At 41.4% G+C, this 20,966-nt stretch overlaps 1 protein-coding gene across 1 annotated transcript; it reads left to right on the top strand.

The window, feature by feature from the left end:
- Nucleotides 1–236: 236 nt before the first annotated feature.
- Zswim2 (zinc finger SWIM-type containing 2) lies at nucleotides 237–20,966 on the top strand. The gene is made up of 9 exons (XM_051166351.1): nucleotides 237–439; nucleotides 1,518–1,594; nucleotides 3,563–3,603; nucleotides 9,748–9,958; nucleotides 11,422–11,673; nucleotides 14,503–14,587; nucleotides 17,859–17,968; nucleotides 18,842–18,995; nucleotides 19,892–20,966. Exons 1-9 carry the CDS (start codon nucleotides 275–277, stop codon nucleotides 20,699–20,701), a joined length of 1,905 nt encoding a protein of 634 aa, XP_051022308.1. The 5' UTR covers nucleotides 237–274; the 3' UTR covers nucleotides 20,702–20,966.

A 20,966-nucleotide genomic window follows, 5' to 3' on the forward strand; every position in this document is an offset into this window, starting at 1 on the left:
TAACTGGGTCTGTGACTGCCCTAACGTACAGATCACCAGTTGTGCCTAAGAGCAAATCAGCAAGAAGAATGCAGGTTTGCAGCTGTGCCTGTGGCTTCCGGCTTGGAAGTCTACAGGTAGACCTCGGGAATCCCCCCCCGCCCCGCCCCAACTCCTGCAAGGCAAGCTGGGGCAGAACCACCGTCACCACGGCAACCACGCGCTGCAACGCTGTTGCCATAGAGACCCAAGGTGCCTCCGAAAGCCTGGCGCGGAGGCGCAGAGGCAGCCGGGGATGCTTCGCGGAGGCGGTAAAGCCTCCGAAAGGCAAAGATACTTGAGCAAGAGCCTCATTCGGCAGCAAGACCAGGCGCTGAGCAGCAGCATCTATCTCCTGCGACAGATCGGTCCCACCGGCTTCCTACTGAGGGAGGAGGAGCCCGAAAGCGGGGATTTCCGAGTAACTACCGGACTGGGGTGGGGAGGGGTTGGGGAAGACAGGACACCTCAAGTGGACTTCACAATCCCTGAACAAACATGGGCCTCACACAAGTAGGAGTCATCCCCACAAATGCGCTCCAGACTTTAAAAGATGTGCAAGTTACAACCGAAAATAGTGTTTTCTAGAGAAGATTCTTTCTGGATAGTTAGGAACACAGATTGCGCCCAACTCCTGTAAGATGATGGACCTTAAGTTTTAGTATTAAAAACACTTATAGGAGAGGGTTATATGAACATCTGGTTCGCGGTATGCGTATTCCGGAAGCCTTGTTAATGCTCAGAAGCCCTGTGAGTAAAATGAAAATCCTGTTATCGTCTAAATGTTTGCTAATTAAAATCAGTTTCTCTGTAATAGTCTCTGTGATCATTTTCTTTTTACCCCCCCCCCCCCTTAAAACTGTAACATTTCATTAAAGGGTAGTTTAAATGTTGATACTTTTAGAGTATGTGTGTGGGTAAGAGTTCTGTCTCATTTTGCTATAAAAGAGAACAGATGTTTCATATTTACTTGTCCTGCTATTGTCTGTCAAAAATGAGCCACTGATCACCTTACCGTTGCTTTACACCTTACCCCTCTGTAGGTTTCTCAAAGGATACCTTTTCACTTTGCTGATTACACAGTTTATTGGGCTTAACACTTTTGATCTGTATAGTTTTGAATAAAACTAATCCTTTCTAACGAAAGTAAAGTTAAGTTACAAAAAAATAAAAAATAAATAAATGAGCAAGCCATCTTGCCAAAGGCATTAACAGAGGGAGAGCTTTTAGTTTTAGATTTAATCTCACTTGAGTACAGATGACCTTTAGAAAATGTGCTGCCATAGTGTCAGGTGTTAATCAAGGCAAAGAAGAAAGAAGTGCAAACCCAGCCTAGAATGTCAAGAGAGAATATTTCTCCTAAGGTCCCAGTCAATAATGACTCAGTTCAAGTCACTAAATCAATTAATGATTTAAGTCTCTTTTAATCTGGTTATTTTATCAATTAGTTTTGCCCTAACTCTTAAAGTTAACTGAGATGTTTTACTTTTCTTTTAAAGGTTTTGCTAGGAAACCCCCATGAATGCAACTGCCCCACGTTTCTGAAGAGGCGGGAACTGTGTAAGCACATATGCTGGTAAGTGACTGTTGGCAACAGTCTTCCACAGGAAGCATGCTTTACCACCTTTCCTGGCTTGACTACAACAAGAATAAAGAAGTTTGATATTGAGGGAATTAAGAGCTAAAATGGCCACAATTTACCAATGTGTGTCTTAGTATTGCGAGTATTCCATTTAAGTCTGAAAAGCGAGCTAATCAACTGAGGAACATTTAATAGTATAAAGTAGAAAAATACTGATATATATTACGGGCACAAATGTGATTATTTAACTATCAAGTCTATGGTTATCCTGAGACATTACTTTCTTCAACAACTTCCTGTCTCCTGAAACACACTGTCATGAAAATCTTGTTTGTTTTCTATATGTCAGGTTTCAGGCATTTTTCGCTTTCAGTATAAATATTTTGAGATAAAAATGAGGACTTTAACTGAACGATACCTCTGAAATCTGAAATTCCTACAGTGTTAAGGGAGCCTATGTACTGGGTAGGTACTTCCCACACGTGGAAGACAATCTCACCATTTAGGTAGTAGGCCCTACTTAAGTTTGCTTTGCCTTACTATACTCACACCAAAAAAAATCAGTAAATACACCCTTAAAACTATTTAATTTGACTTTTGTGGCACATGACTTTAATGCCAGCACTCAGGAGACAGAGATACTGGGATCTCTGTAAGTTCAAAGCCAGCCTGCTCTACAGAGTGAGTTCCAGGACAACCAAGGCTACACAGAGAAATCCTGTCTTGAAAAAAATTTTTAAATGTATTTCTGTGTGTGTGTGTGTGTGTGTGTGTGTGTGTGTGTGTGTAAGTGTGTGTGTTACCTGCCAGTGTGCATGCATGTACACCATGTGTGTGCCTGGTGCCCACAGAGGTCAGAAAAACATGTTGGATTCTCTGAAACTGAAATTACAGATGGTGGTGAACTGCCATATGGGTGTGGAGAATTGAGCCCAGGTCTTTGCAAGAACAAGTGTTGCTGCTGCTGCTGCTGCTGCTGCTGCTGCTGCTGCTGCTGCTGTTGTTGTTGTTTTCTGAGACAGGGTTTCTTTGTGTAGCCTTGTCCGTCCTGGACTCATTTTGTAGACCAAGCTGGTCTCAAACTCACAGCAATCCACCTGCCTCTGCTGGGGTTTAAAAGCATGCACCACCATACCTAGCTTAAGAACAAGTGCTCTTAACCACTGAGCTGTCTCTGCAGCCCCGGTAAATGCATGAGAGACCTGTGTATCTTGCTTTCTAACACTGTTCCTTGCCTGATTTGGGGCTGTTCCATTTTTGTCACTTTTTATTGCTTATCTACTGACACAGGTTATTGGTTCTATTTGAAAGAAAGATAAAGATACTGTCCTTTCAAATGAACAATGGTCATAACATTTACAATAGGTGTTTTCAATATTATCTATGACATAACAGGGTATTGTTATTCTTGTCTAATTATAATATACTATAAGTCATTTCGTATAATATTTTAACCATAAACTAAATGTATTATCCAAATATATAATGTATATTAATATTAATGTAATTAATGCTGAACCATGTTAGCTATATATTTTTTTAAAGTGTCTTTACTCCCTCTTTAAAAGTCACAATTTTAGTAAGATTTGAAAGTTTTCTACTGTGCATTGAAATGATGGATGTGGAAAAACAGGTATTTGGCATTCACTTGCAAGGAAGTCAAGAGAGTGCTGTGACTTCCTGGCTTCCTTCACCAGCCCTGGAAGGACTTGTGCCTTGAGAAAGAAAGGCAATCTCTCTCTCTCTCTAATCAGTCTGTTTAGCACAGACATAATGTGCCTGTCAATCTCACATCAATTTATCTTAAAACATAATTATAATTAACATAAAAGTGATTAAGTTTAAGTTTACTCATAACATTTTCTGCATTAAATAAGTCTCATTGTAGTCTACATGTTTAAACAATATTTTGAGATTATATAAAATAAATGCTTTAATTTTTTTTCTACTTGTGAATATTAGGGTGTTGTTGAAAAAATTCAAGCTTCCAAGGAATCATGAATGTAAGTTTCTGGCTTTTTCATTTTCTAAACTCTTAATAATTTGAAGCTAACAAAAATATGAACTTTTTATTGAAGCATTTCTAAACTTGACTGCCTATTTTCCTAAAGAATCTAGTAGCTATCTCTTACCAAACTTTTTCATGCTTCAGAAAGTTCAGTTTCTTCTTAAAACTGTATGTTTGAGCTGAGTGGTGGTGGCACAGGCCTTTAATCTCAGCATTCAGTAGGCAGAGGCAGTCAGATCTCTGAGTTTGAGGCCAGCCTGGTTTACAGATCGAGTTCTAGGACAGCCAGTGCTACACAGAGAAGGCCTGTCTAGAAAAACAAAAATCAAACAAACAAACAAACAAAAAACCATAAGTTTGTATATCCCACTCAAATCAGGTTCTTCGTGGAAACAGGGATGAGTGCCCCCAGAGACGGCTCTGCAGGTGGAACTGTTTGCATTGCAAGCCTAAGCCCAAGCACCTGAGTCTAGTCCTTGAACCCACATGGGGCAAGGATAGCCCCAACCCCTGCAATGCTGTCCTCTGAGATGTGTACAAGGATAGCCCCAACCCCTGCAATGCTGTCCTCTGAGATGTGTACAAGGTGGCAAATGCTCACCTGAAGGTGCGTGCACACATTAATAATAAAAGTGCATAAAAACTGACACAAAATAACAAGTGTTTCCTTGAAAATTTGTACAAGATTAAATTTTAAAAAAAGCAGAGATGAAACAATAGTGTTATCTGAAAGAAAATAATTTTCCTTATTCTAAGCAAAGATTCGTAGTGGTTTTGTATACAATTTTTGTATAGAATAGATAAAATTTGTCAGGTACAAGGATTGCAATGACACATAATGGCATTCAAACCTACTTTGGCTAAACCAGACATGCATACCTTTAATCCCAGTGCTCAAGAGGTAGAGGCCAGCAAATATCTGTGAGTTCAAGGCCAACTTGGTCTACAGAGTAAGGTCCAGGATGGCCAGAGCTACATAGTGAGTGAGACCCTGTCTCGGGGGGGGGGGGGGAGGAAGCAATACCAAAAACCAATTCAGCTGAAATTTTTGTGCACAAATGTTTAAATATTATTACAGTACTCAAATTGTGTTTTAAATACTTCAAAAATAGAAAAGAAAACATGCTTCATTATATAGATACTGTTGTCTTCGCAAAAGTACTACTTACAACTGAGGGGTTGTTGGTCTTCAGCCTAAGGGATTAATTTTGAATTTTAGTAACGAATGTTCATATTATTCATGAAGTATCAAAGTGACAACCTAATTTAATTTTTTAAATTCAACTATTATATACATATGATGTTAAAAATAATTAACATTTGTGTTTCACATGGAGTTTCCTCTTGGTCTCTTAAGTCCAGGTAGTCTTTCAGAAATGCCTCCTATTTTTTTTATTAGAACTCCAGTTGTTAATTTTGTACTGCTGACTGCCACCTAACGACAGGTCAGCATTTCCAACTGCCTTCTGGACAGCTCATTCTGAAGATCCCATGGGCATTCTGAGCAGCAGTTTTCCATGATTTGTGATTCTCTATCCTATGCCCTGTGTCACATACTGTCTCAGTCACTGTCCTGTTGCTATAAAGAGACACCATCACCAAGGAAACGCTTAGAAAAGGAAGCATTTGATTGGGGGGCTGCTTACAGCGTCGGAGGGTTAGTCCACTGTCACTGTGCAGCAGCAGGCAGGTGCTGCCGCAGAAGCTGAGAGCTACGTCTTGATCTGTAAGGAGGGGGCAGGGGGGGGGGGAGGGGGGGGCTTGGCATGAGCTTTTTGAAATGTTCAAAGCCCTCACCCAATGGCACACTTTCTCCCACAAGGCCAAGGCCACACCTACTAATCTGTCTAATTCTATCAAAGAGGACTCCTTGTAGACTAAGCATTCACATATATGGGCCTATGGAGGGCATTCTTCCTTAAACTACCACATAGTCTGACTTCCCCTTTTATGTCCTCTCTAAACCTAGAAATCATACAGGTTCTTTACTTGGCCTCCCACAGTCCTCTCCGTGTCCAGTTGTTCTGCAGATGCTGTTTATTTTGCATCTCGCCTTTTCCCAAGGGCTCCTTCCTGTGGTGTTCGTAGGACTGCTGAAGCACCCTCAGCCCTCACTGCTCCCGGCCACAGCTTCACTGTTCTCACAGCCTGTGCTTTGCACCTCCTTCCTCGGCTCTACAAATCCCTTCTGCACGATGACAGGCCTCTGCGGTCCCATGCGTACTTTCCTGCCTATTTCTACATTAAGTTTAAGTGCTGACTTCCTGCAAAAGTCTCATTCTTGCTGTTCTTAACGTTGCCTTCCCACGTCATTTTCACAAACTTCCATATTTCGGTTGAAGAATGGAAATACAAGATGAGTGATGTGTGAAATTTTGTAATTGCAGTTTTATTAACTGAGAAATAATTTAACAACATAGTTCAACTTAATACAGCAGAATAAAATGTAATTTGCAATTGGAGTAGAAACTAGAAACACTTATTCTTTCTTTTATTTTCTGTCCTCAAAATCTAGTGTGTGTCATAACTTCTCAGGATCTGTACTCAGACACTGTATTTCACTTGCTAACATTTGATCTGCCTCTTGACTAACGTATGAAAATGTCAATAAGGAAATTTATTACTTTATATGTTAAGTATGTCTGTTAGGTACATTTTATGAATTGAATAATGTGAATTGATGTGCATTTCTAATATTTTAATGTTTTCACTTCAAAGACAGCATTTATATATGAATCACTCTAACATTTCATGTGTTTTCTTAGCATATATTGAAGGCAGAAACCGTTGTTTTCCTAACAGTACAGAAAGTATAAAATGATTTAGATTGTCTATATACATTAATTTAGACATTTTATACTTCCTACTTAAATAACTATTTTAGACATTGAACTCTGTTTCTCTCAAAATTATATTCCTAATAAAACTTAAATCTAGTGATTTCTTTTTAATGCAATGGTATATGAAGTCATCTCTTCTTTTATTAAATTGCTTATAGATAAATAAAAACCATACTAAAAATAAAACTTTCAAATTCCCACCAAAGAATATACAAAAATAAAAATATACACAAAACTTTATTTTCTATGTTGCTTTTATGATTTTATACATGTATATTTAAACATAAACATATATGCACAGACCTATTTTGCAAGAATTCTGTATTCTGCTTTTCCCAAACAATTTCTGTCACTTCTTATTTTCACTTCTATGTACTTGTTGCAAATTCACCAGATGTCTAATGTTCCACTGAATATGGCATATTGAAATTAACCCCGAATTATTAGTTACTTCAATTCTGCTTTTTACAATCTTTTATATGAAGCTTTCTTGTTTTAATTTTTAGCATAACAGATTGTTGATTTTTAATATCTGTGTTAAGAATTTTTGATTGCTTCTCATGTGAATTGCTCTTTTAAATACTTTTCACTGAGCTGGCTGTAGTGGTGCAGGCCTTTAATCCCAAAACTTGGGAGGCAGAAGCAATTAGATCTCTAAGTTCAGGGTTAGCCTGCTCTACAAAGTGAATTTCAGGACAGCCCGGCCTATACAATGAAGCCCTATCTTGAAAAAAAAAAAAGTATAAATAAATAAATAATTTTCACTGATTTAACAGGCATTCAATGTATTAATATTTTTCTGTATATTTAAGTTCATGTTCAATATAACTTAAAGATATTAACCACATATTTAAGTCTCTAATAGAAATAGATATGCTAATATTACTGTAATTTTAGGACAAAGCAGACTGAGTCATACAAAATACAAAGTATGGCAGATGAAAATTACAATTTTATTCATTCACATCTCCTAAATTAAGCAAGAGAATTGTTTCCACTCTCCCATATGTCAAACATTTCTATACAGAATCCAAAATGACTCCAAACAATGTTTTAATTATAAAAAGTTTATACTTTCATTTATTACTATTTATTTAATAGATTTAATTTAATGTGTCTGCCTTATTCTTGTTTTAATTCACTTGAAAGAGGGATGAAAAAAAATTTTGGTAGTACACGGAGGCAACTGTGTGGCAATGCAGAGACCATTGATGCAAACCAAATACCATCCTCCAACCTACACCAACACAGCCTCACTGGATGCTGCCACAGCAAAAGCAAGAGCCAGAAAAATTACCAAGATTGTTGCCATTATTAAAAAAAAGAGAGATGGTTTTGGAAGGACTGAAACAATGAACATGAAAAGAAAAAGAAATAGGTTTAACGGCACGAAGAGGCTATGTGTAAAAATAAAATAAAACCCACGGAGGAACATAGGGAATGCAAGGAACACATTTGCAAAGATTGGTAATCTCGGAAGTGTTTTGAAAGAATGTTGTTTCATTCCAATAAACAGCCATAGGATAATTTATACATAAAGAAGTCTGAATAGCAAACGAGGAGATGGGTGATAGCCTTGCAAATTTCATTAGGAACAGAAAAGAAGTGAGTTAAAAAAGGGGCTCACACACTAAATACTACTTAATAAATATGCAAATGCTTTCTTTACCTGATTTTCTCAGACCACGAGAACTTTAAAAAAGTGGTAATTGTGCAATGGACTGAGATCATTAGACAAGGCTAGCTCCCTTGTTCTTACCTTACAGAATGTCCCTGTTGGTCTCATACATTGCTTTTGCTCATGGTCCCACAGTATTTCTTATACCATGCAGAACCGTTTCTGGCCAACATCTTTTGTGAAATTCTTAAATGTGCAATCCTCACTCTCTGCCTCCCTCCCTCCCTTCCTCCCTCCCTCCCTTCTCTCTCTCTCTCTCCCTCTCTCTCTCCCTCCCTCTCTCTCTGTCTCTCTCCCTCTCTGTCTCTCTCCCTCTCTCTCTGTCCCTCTTCCACCCTCCCTTCCTCCCCCTCCTCTCTCTAAGAGAGCGGATCCTGCTGTTTCTCTGTGACAAATAACCCTCCTCCTCCAAGGACTGGGTAATTAAAGTTTGATTTCCTCCCACACTCCACCTGCACGTGCCACATCACCTTGGGCCAGAAACAAAGGTTTTTGTATTGAAACAGAAATACCGTTTTTGTCTTTTGTTTTTTGTTTTTGCAGATCCTTCAGTGTTTAATTGGAGATTTTTCCAGGAAATCAGAGCTTTCACACTTGCATATGTTATTTAAGTTACATGTATTTAAGATAAACAGAAGCAAACAGGACTAACAACTGGAATTTAAATTGTGCTGTGGTAGGAGGAGAGGGCAGGCAAGCAAAGGAGCCATGGGTGGGGAGAAAGACTCTTCGGTTCTAGGACTAAAACTACATACACCACAGTTGTTTAGAAGAGCAGAAAGATGGAAGAAATTCATAAGTAAAGAATGCACATCCCAAGGGTCCAGTGCCTCAGAGGCTGTCCTGCGGAGCACTGTCCAAGTCCAAGTCTGACATGAATGAGATGACCAAAGCACTCTCCCCCCCCCCCCACCAAAGCACTCATTTCTATGGATACAAAAATAAACAGGAAATGAGGCACAAACAATCTGCCCCTCTGTTTCAAACTTAACAAACACTGGCTTTATGAGCCTGTTCCCATGCCCCTATTTTCTCTTTCTGTATTCTTAGTTTTTATTTTAATTCGTTTAAAACTGTATTCATTTCTCTATTTATGTTTGTGTATATATTTCTGAGTCTCTGTGTGTGTGTTCTATGTGGGGGCATCCGCCGAGTCCAGAGGAAGGTATTGGAATCCCTGGAGCTGGGAACTGAACCTGTGTTCTCTCCACGAGCAACACAGGCTCTTAAGCCCTGAGCCATCTCTGCAGCTCTCACTTTAACACTGTTGTATGTAGAAGGAGTACTTGCTTGCAGGCATATGGAAGGACCAAAAGATGTCATCATGCTGAGAATCCCAGGGTAAATATTATCGCATCCCAAGCCTATGGTACATCCTGCGCTATTGTCAGTAACAAGGCAGAGGGAAGGCAATAGCCTTATTTGTATAAATTACTCTTTTCTAACCACTTTTCCTTTAAAAAAAAAAAAAAAAAGTACAAACTGGTCAGCGTGACTATAATAGTCCAATTAGTACTATCTTTCTGATATTTGAAAGAAAATTATAGCTCACCCTTCTATTACATCCTTGTGTTTCCTTTCCTGCCACCAAATTCTCATGCTTTGATGTATTTTTCACTAGCTGCTTTCCAGCTGGGTCTTGTGGAAGGACAAATAAACGACTTGCTGCGGGGGATACATCAGGCCCAGACTCCCCAGCTTGGGGCGGGTGATGAGCATGCGCGTGTGGAGGAAGATGGCTGTCTTAAACAGAAAGACATCAGTGCAGGGGACATCTGCCCCATTTGTCAAGAGGTGCTGCTGGAGAAAAAACTCCCGGTCACCTTCTGCAGGTGACATTTGCCTTTGGATCCTGAAGGCTTACAAAGCTCTAGCTTAGTATTCCTATGAAATCACATTATGAGATGCCTTGGTAGAAAAAAAATAAGGTTCCTCAGTGTCTAATTTGTATTTCCTTTGTGTTCGTTTGTTCCCTAATATGTGTCTTGTGAGACACCCTGTTCTTCTAAATATTTCTAGGATATGTTCTAAAGGTAAAATTTTAAACTGTAAGTCAATAGTAATTTATTCCCGTGCTTTAAGTATTTGGAAATAGGAAGACATTTTGGGGTTTTTTAAAGCATTTTTACGTTTATTGACTGAGTGGCTTGGGGAATGGGTGGGGTCATGTGCATACCTTGGCGTGTGCGAAGGTCAGAGGGCAACACGCAGATGTTGTTTTTCTCCTCCACCACGTGTGTTCCAACGATCAGCTCAAACTCAGATGACTGCACATCCATCTCACCAGCCCTCCCTTTTTATTTATACAGGAGGAAAAAGTATACGACTGCAACAATCTATTTGAATGTAAAGAGTATTTCACTTTGAAGTTATAAGCATTCTTTTCAATTTTTAAGAAATTTTATCTTCTACTTAAGTTCAAATTTTTAACCTAGTAAAAACCTGCACTGACAGAATCTCATTCATACTATTCTTCATGGCACTCAGCAGTTGGACTTTAGAAACTGAGGCAGCCAAGCTAGGTGTCTTAGGTGTGTGCCTGTAACCCCAGCATTTGGGAGGCAGAGGCAGGCAAATCTCTGAGTTCAAGGCCAGCCTAGTCTACAAAGTGAGTCTAGGACAACCAGAGCTACACAGAGAAACCCTGTCTTAAAAACAACAACAAAGAGAGAGAGAGAGAGAGAGAGAGAGAGAGAGAGAGAGAGAGAGAGAGAGAGAGAGAGAGAGAGAAGAGAAAAGAAGAGAAGAGAAGAGAAGAGAAAAGAAGTTTGAGGGAGCCGTTTGCTGCTTAACCCTTTTCATTCGTTTTGCTCTTGAATATTTGCCAAATACTTGACTCCTATTTTGCGTGTTTTCATGTGGTGGCTCCTATAGTTAAAAAGAACTAGGTACTCCCCAAATATTGTTCAGCAGAGATTGCTCATTTGTCTAAGATGCTACCTGATTACTCAAAAAAGCGAGAGAGAAAAGTAGGGTCAGACTCCACCCTGTATTTAAAGAATTAATGTTTTAGTTTTGCTTTGTATTAAACCTACACTCATGCTGGCCTTATGAATGAAAAATAATTTAACAATGTGAAATATGTCACCATTTTCTTTAAATGAAGAAAACGTTGTATTGGAAACTCTGATAAAGATGATAAATTAGACTTCTGTCTATCCGTAATCCAGATATATCTAGAAGTCAGTTCAAGGTACTTTAAGGAATAAAGCTGCCCCCAGCGAGGTTTTAATTTATATAAATATTTATAGCAAATAAAACGATAAGTGATGAACTTGAATTTTATTTCCCATAGATTTGGCTGCGGCAATAACGTGCACATAAAATGCATGAAGATCTTAGCTAATTACCAAGATACGGTATCGGGAAGTTCCCTGGTAAAATGCCCACTATGCAGGGAAGAGTTTGCACCTCTAAAACTCATTTTGGAGGAGTTCAAGAACTCTAGCAAACTTATGACTACCTCTGAGAGAGAACGGCTAGACAAACACCTCGGAATTCCCTGTAATAACTGCGAGCAGCTGCCAATCGAGGGGACGTGCTACAAGTAAGTTCGCAGTAGTCACAGCTCTGAGCAGCAGAGCACTCGGCCTTTAAGCTGCTCGCTCTAGCCCCCCCCCTCCTTCAAACACTGTACTTCTCTTATGTGATGACAGCTCCTTTGGGATCTCATTTTGTTTTCCCCACTTTTGCAAGAGCATTGGCTTTGCGTTCTCGCGTGGGTTGACTACAAAGCAGCTCTGGCCTTCTTAGTTGTTTCTATGGCCTAGGTGAGTTTTCACGCTCAGGGCCCTGCTAGATATCTCACATCCTGTAACACCGTGGACTATGGATGAGGGGGTCGTTGCCAAAGTCTCCTAATAATCACCGAAGGAGGTGTGTGTGTGTGTGTGTGTGTATTGATTAGACTGGCTGAATTTATAATCGATTTCCACCTACCCAAAATTAGAAGCTACGTTTCCATCTGCCTTGTCTATGGGTTTTGTTTTATTCATATTCGCCTCAGTGATAACAAAAGCAATATTATTATTAGAGAAAGCAGTTTGACTGCTTTATGTATAACCCACAAACCTTCCTGTAAGTGCCACAGCTACCGAGTGCTGTACCTTGGTAAGTACCACAGCTACTGAGCTGCTATACCTTGGTAAGTACGATTTCTTTTAAGTTGTATATTTTTAAATCTTTCGTTTCAGTCTTCACTAAAATTTCCCTAATCCCATCACCTGTGAGGCAGAGGCAGGAGGGTATCTGAGTTTGAGGCCAGCCTGGTTTAAAAGCAAGTTCCAGGACAGCCAGAGCTGTAGAGATTAAACCCTGCCTCAAAAAGAAAAATTGCTGAAATATACAGTGTATTAGCAAAACTAAATATTTCTTTCAACATTCTGACTCATTCCAACAGCACTTTTATACCTTTGATCAATTTTAATCTTGTTTTCTGTCAGAAGAAAATTAATCATTAAGAAATAACTATGGAAAGAAATATAATTTTTTTAAAAAGAAAGAAAGAAATCACTATGGGAAGATGGCTGGCCTGAGAGGGCCCCAAGGAGCCATCTACCTTGAGCAAGAACAGGATTTGTACAGATATTTAGCATGAGGAGTGCTAGCCCGGGGATGTTGGATCTCGGAACTACTGTCTCCAGCAGCTGTTGTGTGGACAGTGGATTGGAAGAGTCAGGGATCAAATGTCGTACATGAGACACAAGGCTGTGAAGAGCAACGGTGGGGACAAAGCAGCAAACCCTTGACCCTTGTGCCCACGTATTCCTCAAAGGGTTAATGTGTGGCTCAGCTGATTCTATCAAAGATGGTCAAATACTGCGGTCATGTATCGGATGGATGGTGGTCAAATCCTCAGCCAGGGTGTTGTCTGTTTTCTGTCCCGGCATACTGTCCTTCCAGAAACTGCTAAGTCAAGTCTTTCTGTTCTGCGCTTCTCCGCTCCACGCCCAGTCACCTCTGAGGATAACTTCCCATCGCCTGGCTATGCACATGGCTAACAGCCACCAGTTCTGAGTTCCTTGATTACAAATCAAAGCTGTGTCTGTGACATGTGTGACTCCTCCTCCTGCTCTTTGCTTCAGGTACCGAACATGTCAGTCAGCCCAAAAGTGAATTCTGCTGAGCGTAAGCAGCAGCTTCCCCTTAGTTAGTGCGTCACGATGCAGCTGATTCATCTTTAGGTCAGTTCGTAAAACATCAGATGTATGTTAAGGTACAGAGCTACTTAAATTTTTTATCCCAGCACACTCAGATGTATCAAGTGAACTGCAACATTGCTCGTCTGTGATGTTAATTAGTAAGAATCTACATATGTGAATAGTAATAACGGACAAATTAGCACTTGTGTCTTCTAAAATGTCTGAGGACAATATTTCTCAGGGAAATAGCCTTCTAAACATTAGAAAAATTCAATTTAAAAATAATTTTTTGGCCATTTTCCACAATACTGTTTATTTGGTGACTCCTGTAACAAGGAAACTAAAATCACATGTGGTGAAATGCTTACTAATACCACAAGCTTCAAATTGGGCTTCTGTGAAAAAGAACATTTCATATTAATGGTTTTTGTTGAGAATTCACACAGTTATACTTTCTAATTTGTGGGGAGAAAAAAAGAATATGATTCTGTTGTCAAAGAATCCTGTTAATTGTAACCTCATTCTTCATGAAGCAACTGGAAGGCAGAGCTGCATAGACACATGACAAATCATGTGTCTGTGGGCTTAGAAGGCAGAAGAAAGAAATCACTGGGGCTGAAATTGGTCTGGAAAAGCATCCTGGGAAGGATGTGGGAGAGGCAAAGCAGTAACCGTCTCCCACGCATACCCACAGGCTTATCACAGGACTTGGGTACCAGGCTACAGCTCAGAGGGAGTTAAGCTTTTGATGATCTAAGGTTTCTTACCAATTGACCTTTAAGTAAGATGACCCTGGCCTGTATACACCCAATATAATCACAAGGCTCTTGAGCATGGAAGAAGGAGGGGATAGAGAGATAGAAATACGGCCATGGAAGAAAGACAGGAAGTGCTGTTAGTTACCTTAAAGATGTGGCAAGGACCCCAAGCTAGGAAGTGTAAGCTGCCTGTGGAGTATGATACAGCCAAGGAAACAGATGTCCCTCTGCAGCCTCAACAAGTGGCACAGCTGGGCAAACACCTTGCTCCTATCCCTTTGAGACACGTCCCGCCTCCATTTTTACAGAACTGTCCGGTAAAACTCTACGGAAGCAATAAGAAACTAACTCACAAGGCGACCAGTGTGGGCTTTGCCACGTGTGGGTCATCTGCAGGGAGAGGGGCCGACACTTTCACCTGAAGCCGTGGCAATGATTAGGTTTTTCTGTCCTGTGTTTTGATGTGTTGTATTCCAGGTGCACTGAGTGTGTAGAGTATCACTTATGCCAGGAATGCTTCGACAGCTGTTTCCATCCTCCCCACTCCTTTGCGTTTCGCGAGGTAAGATGACCTCGTTAAGTTCGTTGCGTCACTCAACACGTTCTGAGATCAGTAAATCTAAGAGCACGAAATGTACACAACACTCTGCAAGGAAGGAAGTGGCTTTCAGTTTTAACATTAAGTTTAGAATTCTCCTGTAAGTGTGTGCAAATCAACCAGTTTTTGTACTACTGGTGCTTTATAAAATCCATCAGCACAACAAGCATTGGGTGTCATAAAGAAACCTTAAAGAGCAGGCACGGTAGGCCTCAGCCTGAAAGGGAGCTGTAGAGACCCCAGCCTGTAGAGACCCCAGCCTGTAGGGACCCCAGCCTGTAGGGACCCCAGCCTGTAGGGACCCCAGCCTGTAGGGACCCCAGCCTGTAGAGACCCCAGCCTGTAGAGACCTCAGCCTGTAGGGACCCCAGCCTGTAGGGACCCCAGCCTGTAGGGACCCCAGCCTGTAGGGACCCCAGCCTGTAGAGACCCCAGCCTGTAGGGACCCCAGCCTGTAGGGACCCCAGCCTGTAGGGACCCCAGCCTGTAGGAACCCCAGCCTGTAGAGACCTCAGCCTGTAGGGACCCCAGCCTGTAGGGACCCCAGCCTGTAGGGACCCCAGCCTGTAGCGACCCCAGCCTGTAGGGACCCCAGCCTGTAGAGACCCCAGCCTGTAGGGACCCCAGCCTGTAGGGACCCCAGCCTGTAGAGACCCCAGCCTGTAGAGACCTCAGCCTGTAGGGACCCCAGCCTGTAGGGACCCCAGCCTGTAGAGACCTCAGCCTGTAGAGACCCCAGCCTGTAGAGACCCCAGCCTGTAGAGACCCCAGCCTGTAGAGACCCCAGCCTGTAGAGACCCCAGCCTGTAGGGACCCCAGCCTGTAGGGACCCCAGCCTGTAGAGACCCCAGCCTGTAGGGACCCCAGCCTGTAGGGACCCCAGCCTGTAGAGACCTCAGCCTGTAGGGACCCCAGCCTGTAGGGACCCCAGCCTGTAGGGACCCCAGCCTGTAGAGACCCCAGCCTGTAGGGACCCCAGCCTGTAGGGACCCCAGCCTGTAGGGACCCCAGCCTGTAGGGACCCCAGCCTGTAGGGACCCAGCCTGTAGGGACCTCAGCCTGTAGGGACCCCAGCCTGTAGAGACCCCAGCCTGTAGGGACCCCAGCCTGTAGGGACCCCAGCCTGTAGGGACCCCAGCCTGTAGAGACCCCAGCCTGTAGGGACCCCAGCCTGTAGAGACCTCAGCCTGTAGGGACCCCAGCCTGTAGAGACCCCAGCCTGTAGAGACCTCAGCCTGTAGGGACCCCATCCTGTAGGGACCCCAGCCTGTAGAGACCCCATCCTGTAGGAACCCCAGCCTGTAGGGACCCTAGCCTGTAGAGACCCCAGCCTGTAGGGACCCCAGCCTGTAGAGACCCCAGCCTGTAGAGACCCCAGCCTGTAGGGACCCCATCCTGTAGGGACCCCAGCCTGTAGGGACCCTAGCCTGTAGAGACCCCAGCCTGTAGGGACCCCAGCCTGTAGAGACCCCAGCCTGTAGAGACCCCAGCCTGTAGGGACCCCAGCCTGTAGAGACCCCAGCCTGTAGGGACCCCAGCCTGTAGGGACCCCAGCCTGTAGAGACCTCAGCCTGTAGGGACCCCAGCCTGTAGAGACCCCAGCCTGTAGAGACCTCAGCCTGTAGGGACCCCAGCCTGTAGGGACCCCAGCCTGTACGGACCCCAGCCTGTAGGGACCCCAGCCTGTAGGGACCCTAGCCTGTAGAGACCCCAGCCTGTAGGGACCCCAGCCTGTAGGGACCCCAGCCTGTAGAGACCCCAGCCTGTAGGGACCCCAGCCTGTAGAGACCCCAGCCTGTAGGGACCCCAGCCTGTAGGGACCCCAGCCTGTAGAGACCTCAGCCTGTAGGGACCCCAGCCTGTAGAGACCCCAGCCTGTAGGGACCCCAGCCTGTAGAGATCCCAGCCTGTAGGCAAGTTTATCATATTTCTGACACCATTATGGTTTTCCCTTAACATTTGTCATGCCCACAAATAATCATAGAAAAAGATTTTGTTTGTTTTTCACTCATTCCTTTATTAAGCAAATATCTACTGGACATCTGACATGTGACAGACACTATTCTGGGTTTTGATTTATAGCAGTGAACAGGCAAAGAATTTTTGTGGTAGTTCAGTGACATAATCATAGAAACGTTTAGGCGTCCTTTGAATTGTTCATTTTAAAAGTATCTTCTGAAGTTGGGTGTGGTGGCACAGACCTGTGATCCAAGCACTCAGGAGGCTAAGGTAGGACAGTCATATGTTTAAGGCCAGTATGAACTACTTATTGAAAGCTGACATTAAATATATAAATTTTATATATATGATATATATATATTTATATCCTGATGCCTTACACTTTTTCTTACTATAAAAATAAATCATCTATGATTATAATTAATATTTTTACATTAAGAAAAACTGGGTAAGCCAGAAAAATAACTCGGTGGGTAAAAGTGTTTTCTTTCAAGCCTAATGACCCGACTTCAACCCCTGGGACCTACATGGTCGACAGAGAGGACCTATTCCTGTAATTTAACACCTGTCTTCAATGCAAGTGCCATCTAATGTACACACACAAAATGTAGGGGCCGGGGGAGATGGAGAGGGAAGACAGTGACAGAGAGAACACTAAACAAGTGCATAATCAAATACGAGGAATAGAAGCAGTATTGTTGGGCATGGTGGTACACACATATAATCCCAGCTACTCAGAAGGCTGAGGGTTGCAAATTTGAAGCCAGTCTGGACAATTTAGGAAATCCTGCCTCAAAATTTACAAAAGAAGATACAAAACACTTTTTCAGTGGCTAAGATCCAAGTACTTGCCACTTCTCCAGAGGACCTGTACGGTGGCTCAGAACTCTACTGTAACTCCAGATACAAAGGACCCAGTGCCCTACTCTGCTTCTATGGGCACCAGGCATGCACATGGGACACAGATATGCATATAGGCAAACGACCCATATATATAAAAACTTTTAATTAAAAATAAATTAATGAATTCAAAGTTGTGGGTGTTGCTCAGTGTTCCATTGGTAAAAACCCTTATTGTCCAAAAAAGGAAATAAAGTCATTCTCATAGCCTCTCAGTAGGACATGAGGTTCACTAGTAATTTTAAGATGTTAAGTTAGTCTTATAGTATTTTACAATATGATATTATTAATATGCAGTCTTGATAATTTAATTAGAAAACAACTTTTTATGACTTAGAAAATAACATCTACTCTTTTTTTTTCCCACCCATTTCAGAAGAGAAACCAAAGGTGGAGATCAGTAGAAAAAAGATCAGATGTTGTAAAATGCTTAGATATTAAAAATGAGGGGGAAGCAAATACGCCACAGTTTCAAGAAAAGCAATGGTGAGAGACTCAGGAAAATGTACACTTCTTGTGTGATGGGATCTTTGAATCATATTTTGATTGGGTTGTATGTGTTCCTTGGTTTCATACTTACTAAGCAATTGCATATGTTATCCCAAGCAAGCTCACATCCCAGCAGAGAGCTAGGGTTTTGAGTCAGCCCACTGGAATCCAGACCTAGGTAAGCACACACTACCAAGATGGCTTCCGGGACACGAACTTCACCGCTCTCTGCACATCTTATCTCCGGGGTAATTTTGTACCCTACGGGCATATATCTGCAGAGTAATGGAGCATTAACTTTTCATCAACTATGTGAAATATGATCCAAAACAGCACCTTTAACTACACTTTTGTTCTTAAATACCATTTTGTCTGCTGTACCACTTGCTGATGGCACTGAATACCAGTTAATTCACAGTCTATCACTGTTATGGCAATCAGGACTTTTAAAGTTACACTGTTAGTCTAACAATATTGGGGTAAGCACCCCCATGAAATGAATTTTCTCACAAACTGTCATCTACCAATTGCCTTCAGTATCCCTGGTTATTTGAGTTTAGTGTTGTGCACTTCATCGGTTGACAAATAAATTGCTTTGGTTTCCTAAACGTATAACTATTTGCCCAAATTGAAATAATTTCAGCTTATGACCCTCAAAATGTTGTCATTCTTTTGACTTTAAAGTATAAACAAAAAATCTCATTAATTAATAAACTGTGTTTTTTGAAGTCAGGTTCTATACAACCAACAGATTTATAATTTCTGACTCAAGAAAACCTTGGGTTCCACTGTTTTATTTATATAGAAAATATGTGCTCTAAATTACTGCCTGATCTGCAATCACACATGAACATGTTTACCTTTACTCAGGCAATTTTACACACCAAAGCAAGTTGTAAAGTCGCTGCCTCTCCTGCTAATTACAAAGAAAAGCAAGCTGCTTGCTCCAGGGTACCAGTGTCGACTCTGTTTGAAGTCATTTTGTCTTGGTCAATATACAAGACTGCTACCATGTACTCACAAGGTAAGTGCCACGCCCCTTTCTACCGTGTACTCACAGGGTGAGTGCCACACTTCTTTCACTTTACTCTTCCTAATGGGCCATTTCTCATGAATGAAGTGGCAGTTGAAGTTTCTCCTTTTATTTTTTGGTTATGCTCTGTGCAAAGATGCTCACTGGCACAGTACATGTGGACCAGCTCCTGCAGAGAAGGTAGCCTGCCTTCATGACAAGTTTGCATTGAGCAGGACTTGATTCTTTATACACTGTCTAGTTAGGACAAATGCACGTTAACTGCGTTCTTTTATGGACTTTTGTTACGTGTAACCTAGAAAAGGCCTACAGCATCGTGCCATGTGTTTTCACAGCTCTCTAGACAAAGTAGAAATGCCTTCATTGAAAATTATTCATAAGAACTCACTAGAATCAAAGTCATATGTTGACAGCCATAGTTAATAATCATAGTTTTCCTGAAATAACATTGCTTACATAAACATGTAGAGTTTTAAAGTCATACTTTAATGGTCTGAGAGTGTTTTTATAACCAAAAAAAATCTCTCTGTGTGTTACTTAGTATCTCATGATAGCTAGACTCATCTGCAACTCAGTTGGTTATGACTTATTAATTTTTTCTTTCATTAGAAGTAATTAGCATAAACTAATACCTTGAATGGTGAGCTGCTAACAAAGCTAAAAAGGCACTATGCATAAGGGGCTGTGCATTTTACTGTGGAAGATGGAAATCAGTCAGTATAGGCACTGTATTTGTCAATTAACTTGTTCAAAATATTTTCATAAAACTTGATAAGTTAGAATTATCTTCCTCTTTGTTCAAAAGTTTCAATATACAAGTAGGCTGGAAACAGTTATGTAAGTAGTGTCACAGTCGGTCTATTAACTTACAGCCTTTCTGTTTCAAGTTTCACAGGAAATGCATTGACAACTGGTTATTTCACAAGTGCAATTCATGCCCTATTGATCGACAAGTCATATATAACCCTCTGACCTGGAAAGGGACAGCTGTGGATGGACAAGCACACACGCTGGCATCAAACAAAGACGTCGCCCATTTGTCAAAGCAGCAAGACCAAAATCTTTTTATTCCTGGTAGTGGATTAGTTTTAAAACAAAATAGAACTGGAATTTTACCTAACATTCCTCAGTGTGATTCTAAAATATTGACTACATTTCAAAATCCATCAGACAACTATCAGAATATAACAATAGATGATCTATGCTCAGTCAAATTAGATAATTCAGATTCAGGAAATCTAGCGCATGGCTATAAAGTCAGCCAACATTTCTCCACATGCCTGCAGGTTGCAGCCGCTGGGTCATTTGGGACAACGCCGCCTCAAACATTCCTTCCCTCCCTTTCTCCTAAGAATATTATTTGTCTCACTGGAAGGGAGAGCCCACACACCTGTGGCAAATACCATACTAGTCAGAGTCAAAAGACAACCAGAGGTTATGAACATATGAACTCTAAGTCAAAGAAATGTCTCAGAACTAAAGTAAGACAAGACAAGAGACCGAGTCCCTTACCTACAGAAGACTTACATCTTACTATCAACTGGGGCACGACCAAGTTTAGTTTGTCTAAAAGGCATAATAGTTCCATGGGAAAAGTTAGACAAAAACGTACTTGTCCACCCAGACGGCCTGCACATCCTCCTTCACAGACACCAAGTGCTGCACTGTCTTTAATAATGGAAGGAATTCAATTATGAAAAACAGCATGCTTATAACATCAGAAAAGTTTAAATATTTAATATGCAAAATATTTTATTTGTAGAACATAAGAATCTATGTACACACTTGACAAATGTATATAAAATACTCTATTGTCATTTTGCCTACCTGTCTGTGAATGACATACTGTGCTTACAGAGGTTACCCTGCTACACGGGAGACTAAGATAAATAGGTGTTTTAATGAGAATACTCAAGATGTTATCTATTGTGGATAATGAATAGAGCGTTCATATCTTGTTTT

This window comes from Acomys russatus, chromosome 24, assembly GCF_903995435.1.
Source record: "Acomys russatus chromosome 24, mAcoRus1.1, whole genome shotgun sequence".
NCBI classification, from domain to species: Eukaryota; Metazoa; Chordata; class Mammalia; order Rodentia; family Muridae; genus Acomys; species Acomys russatus.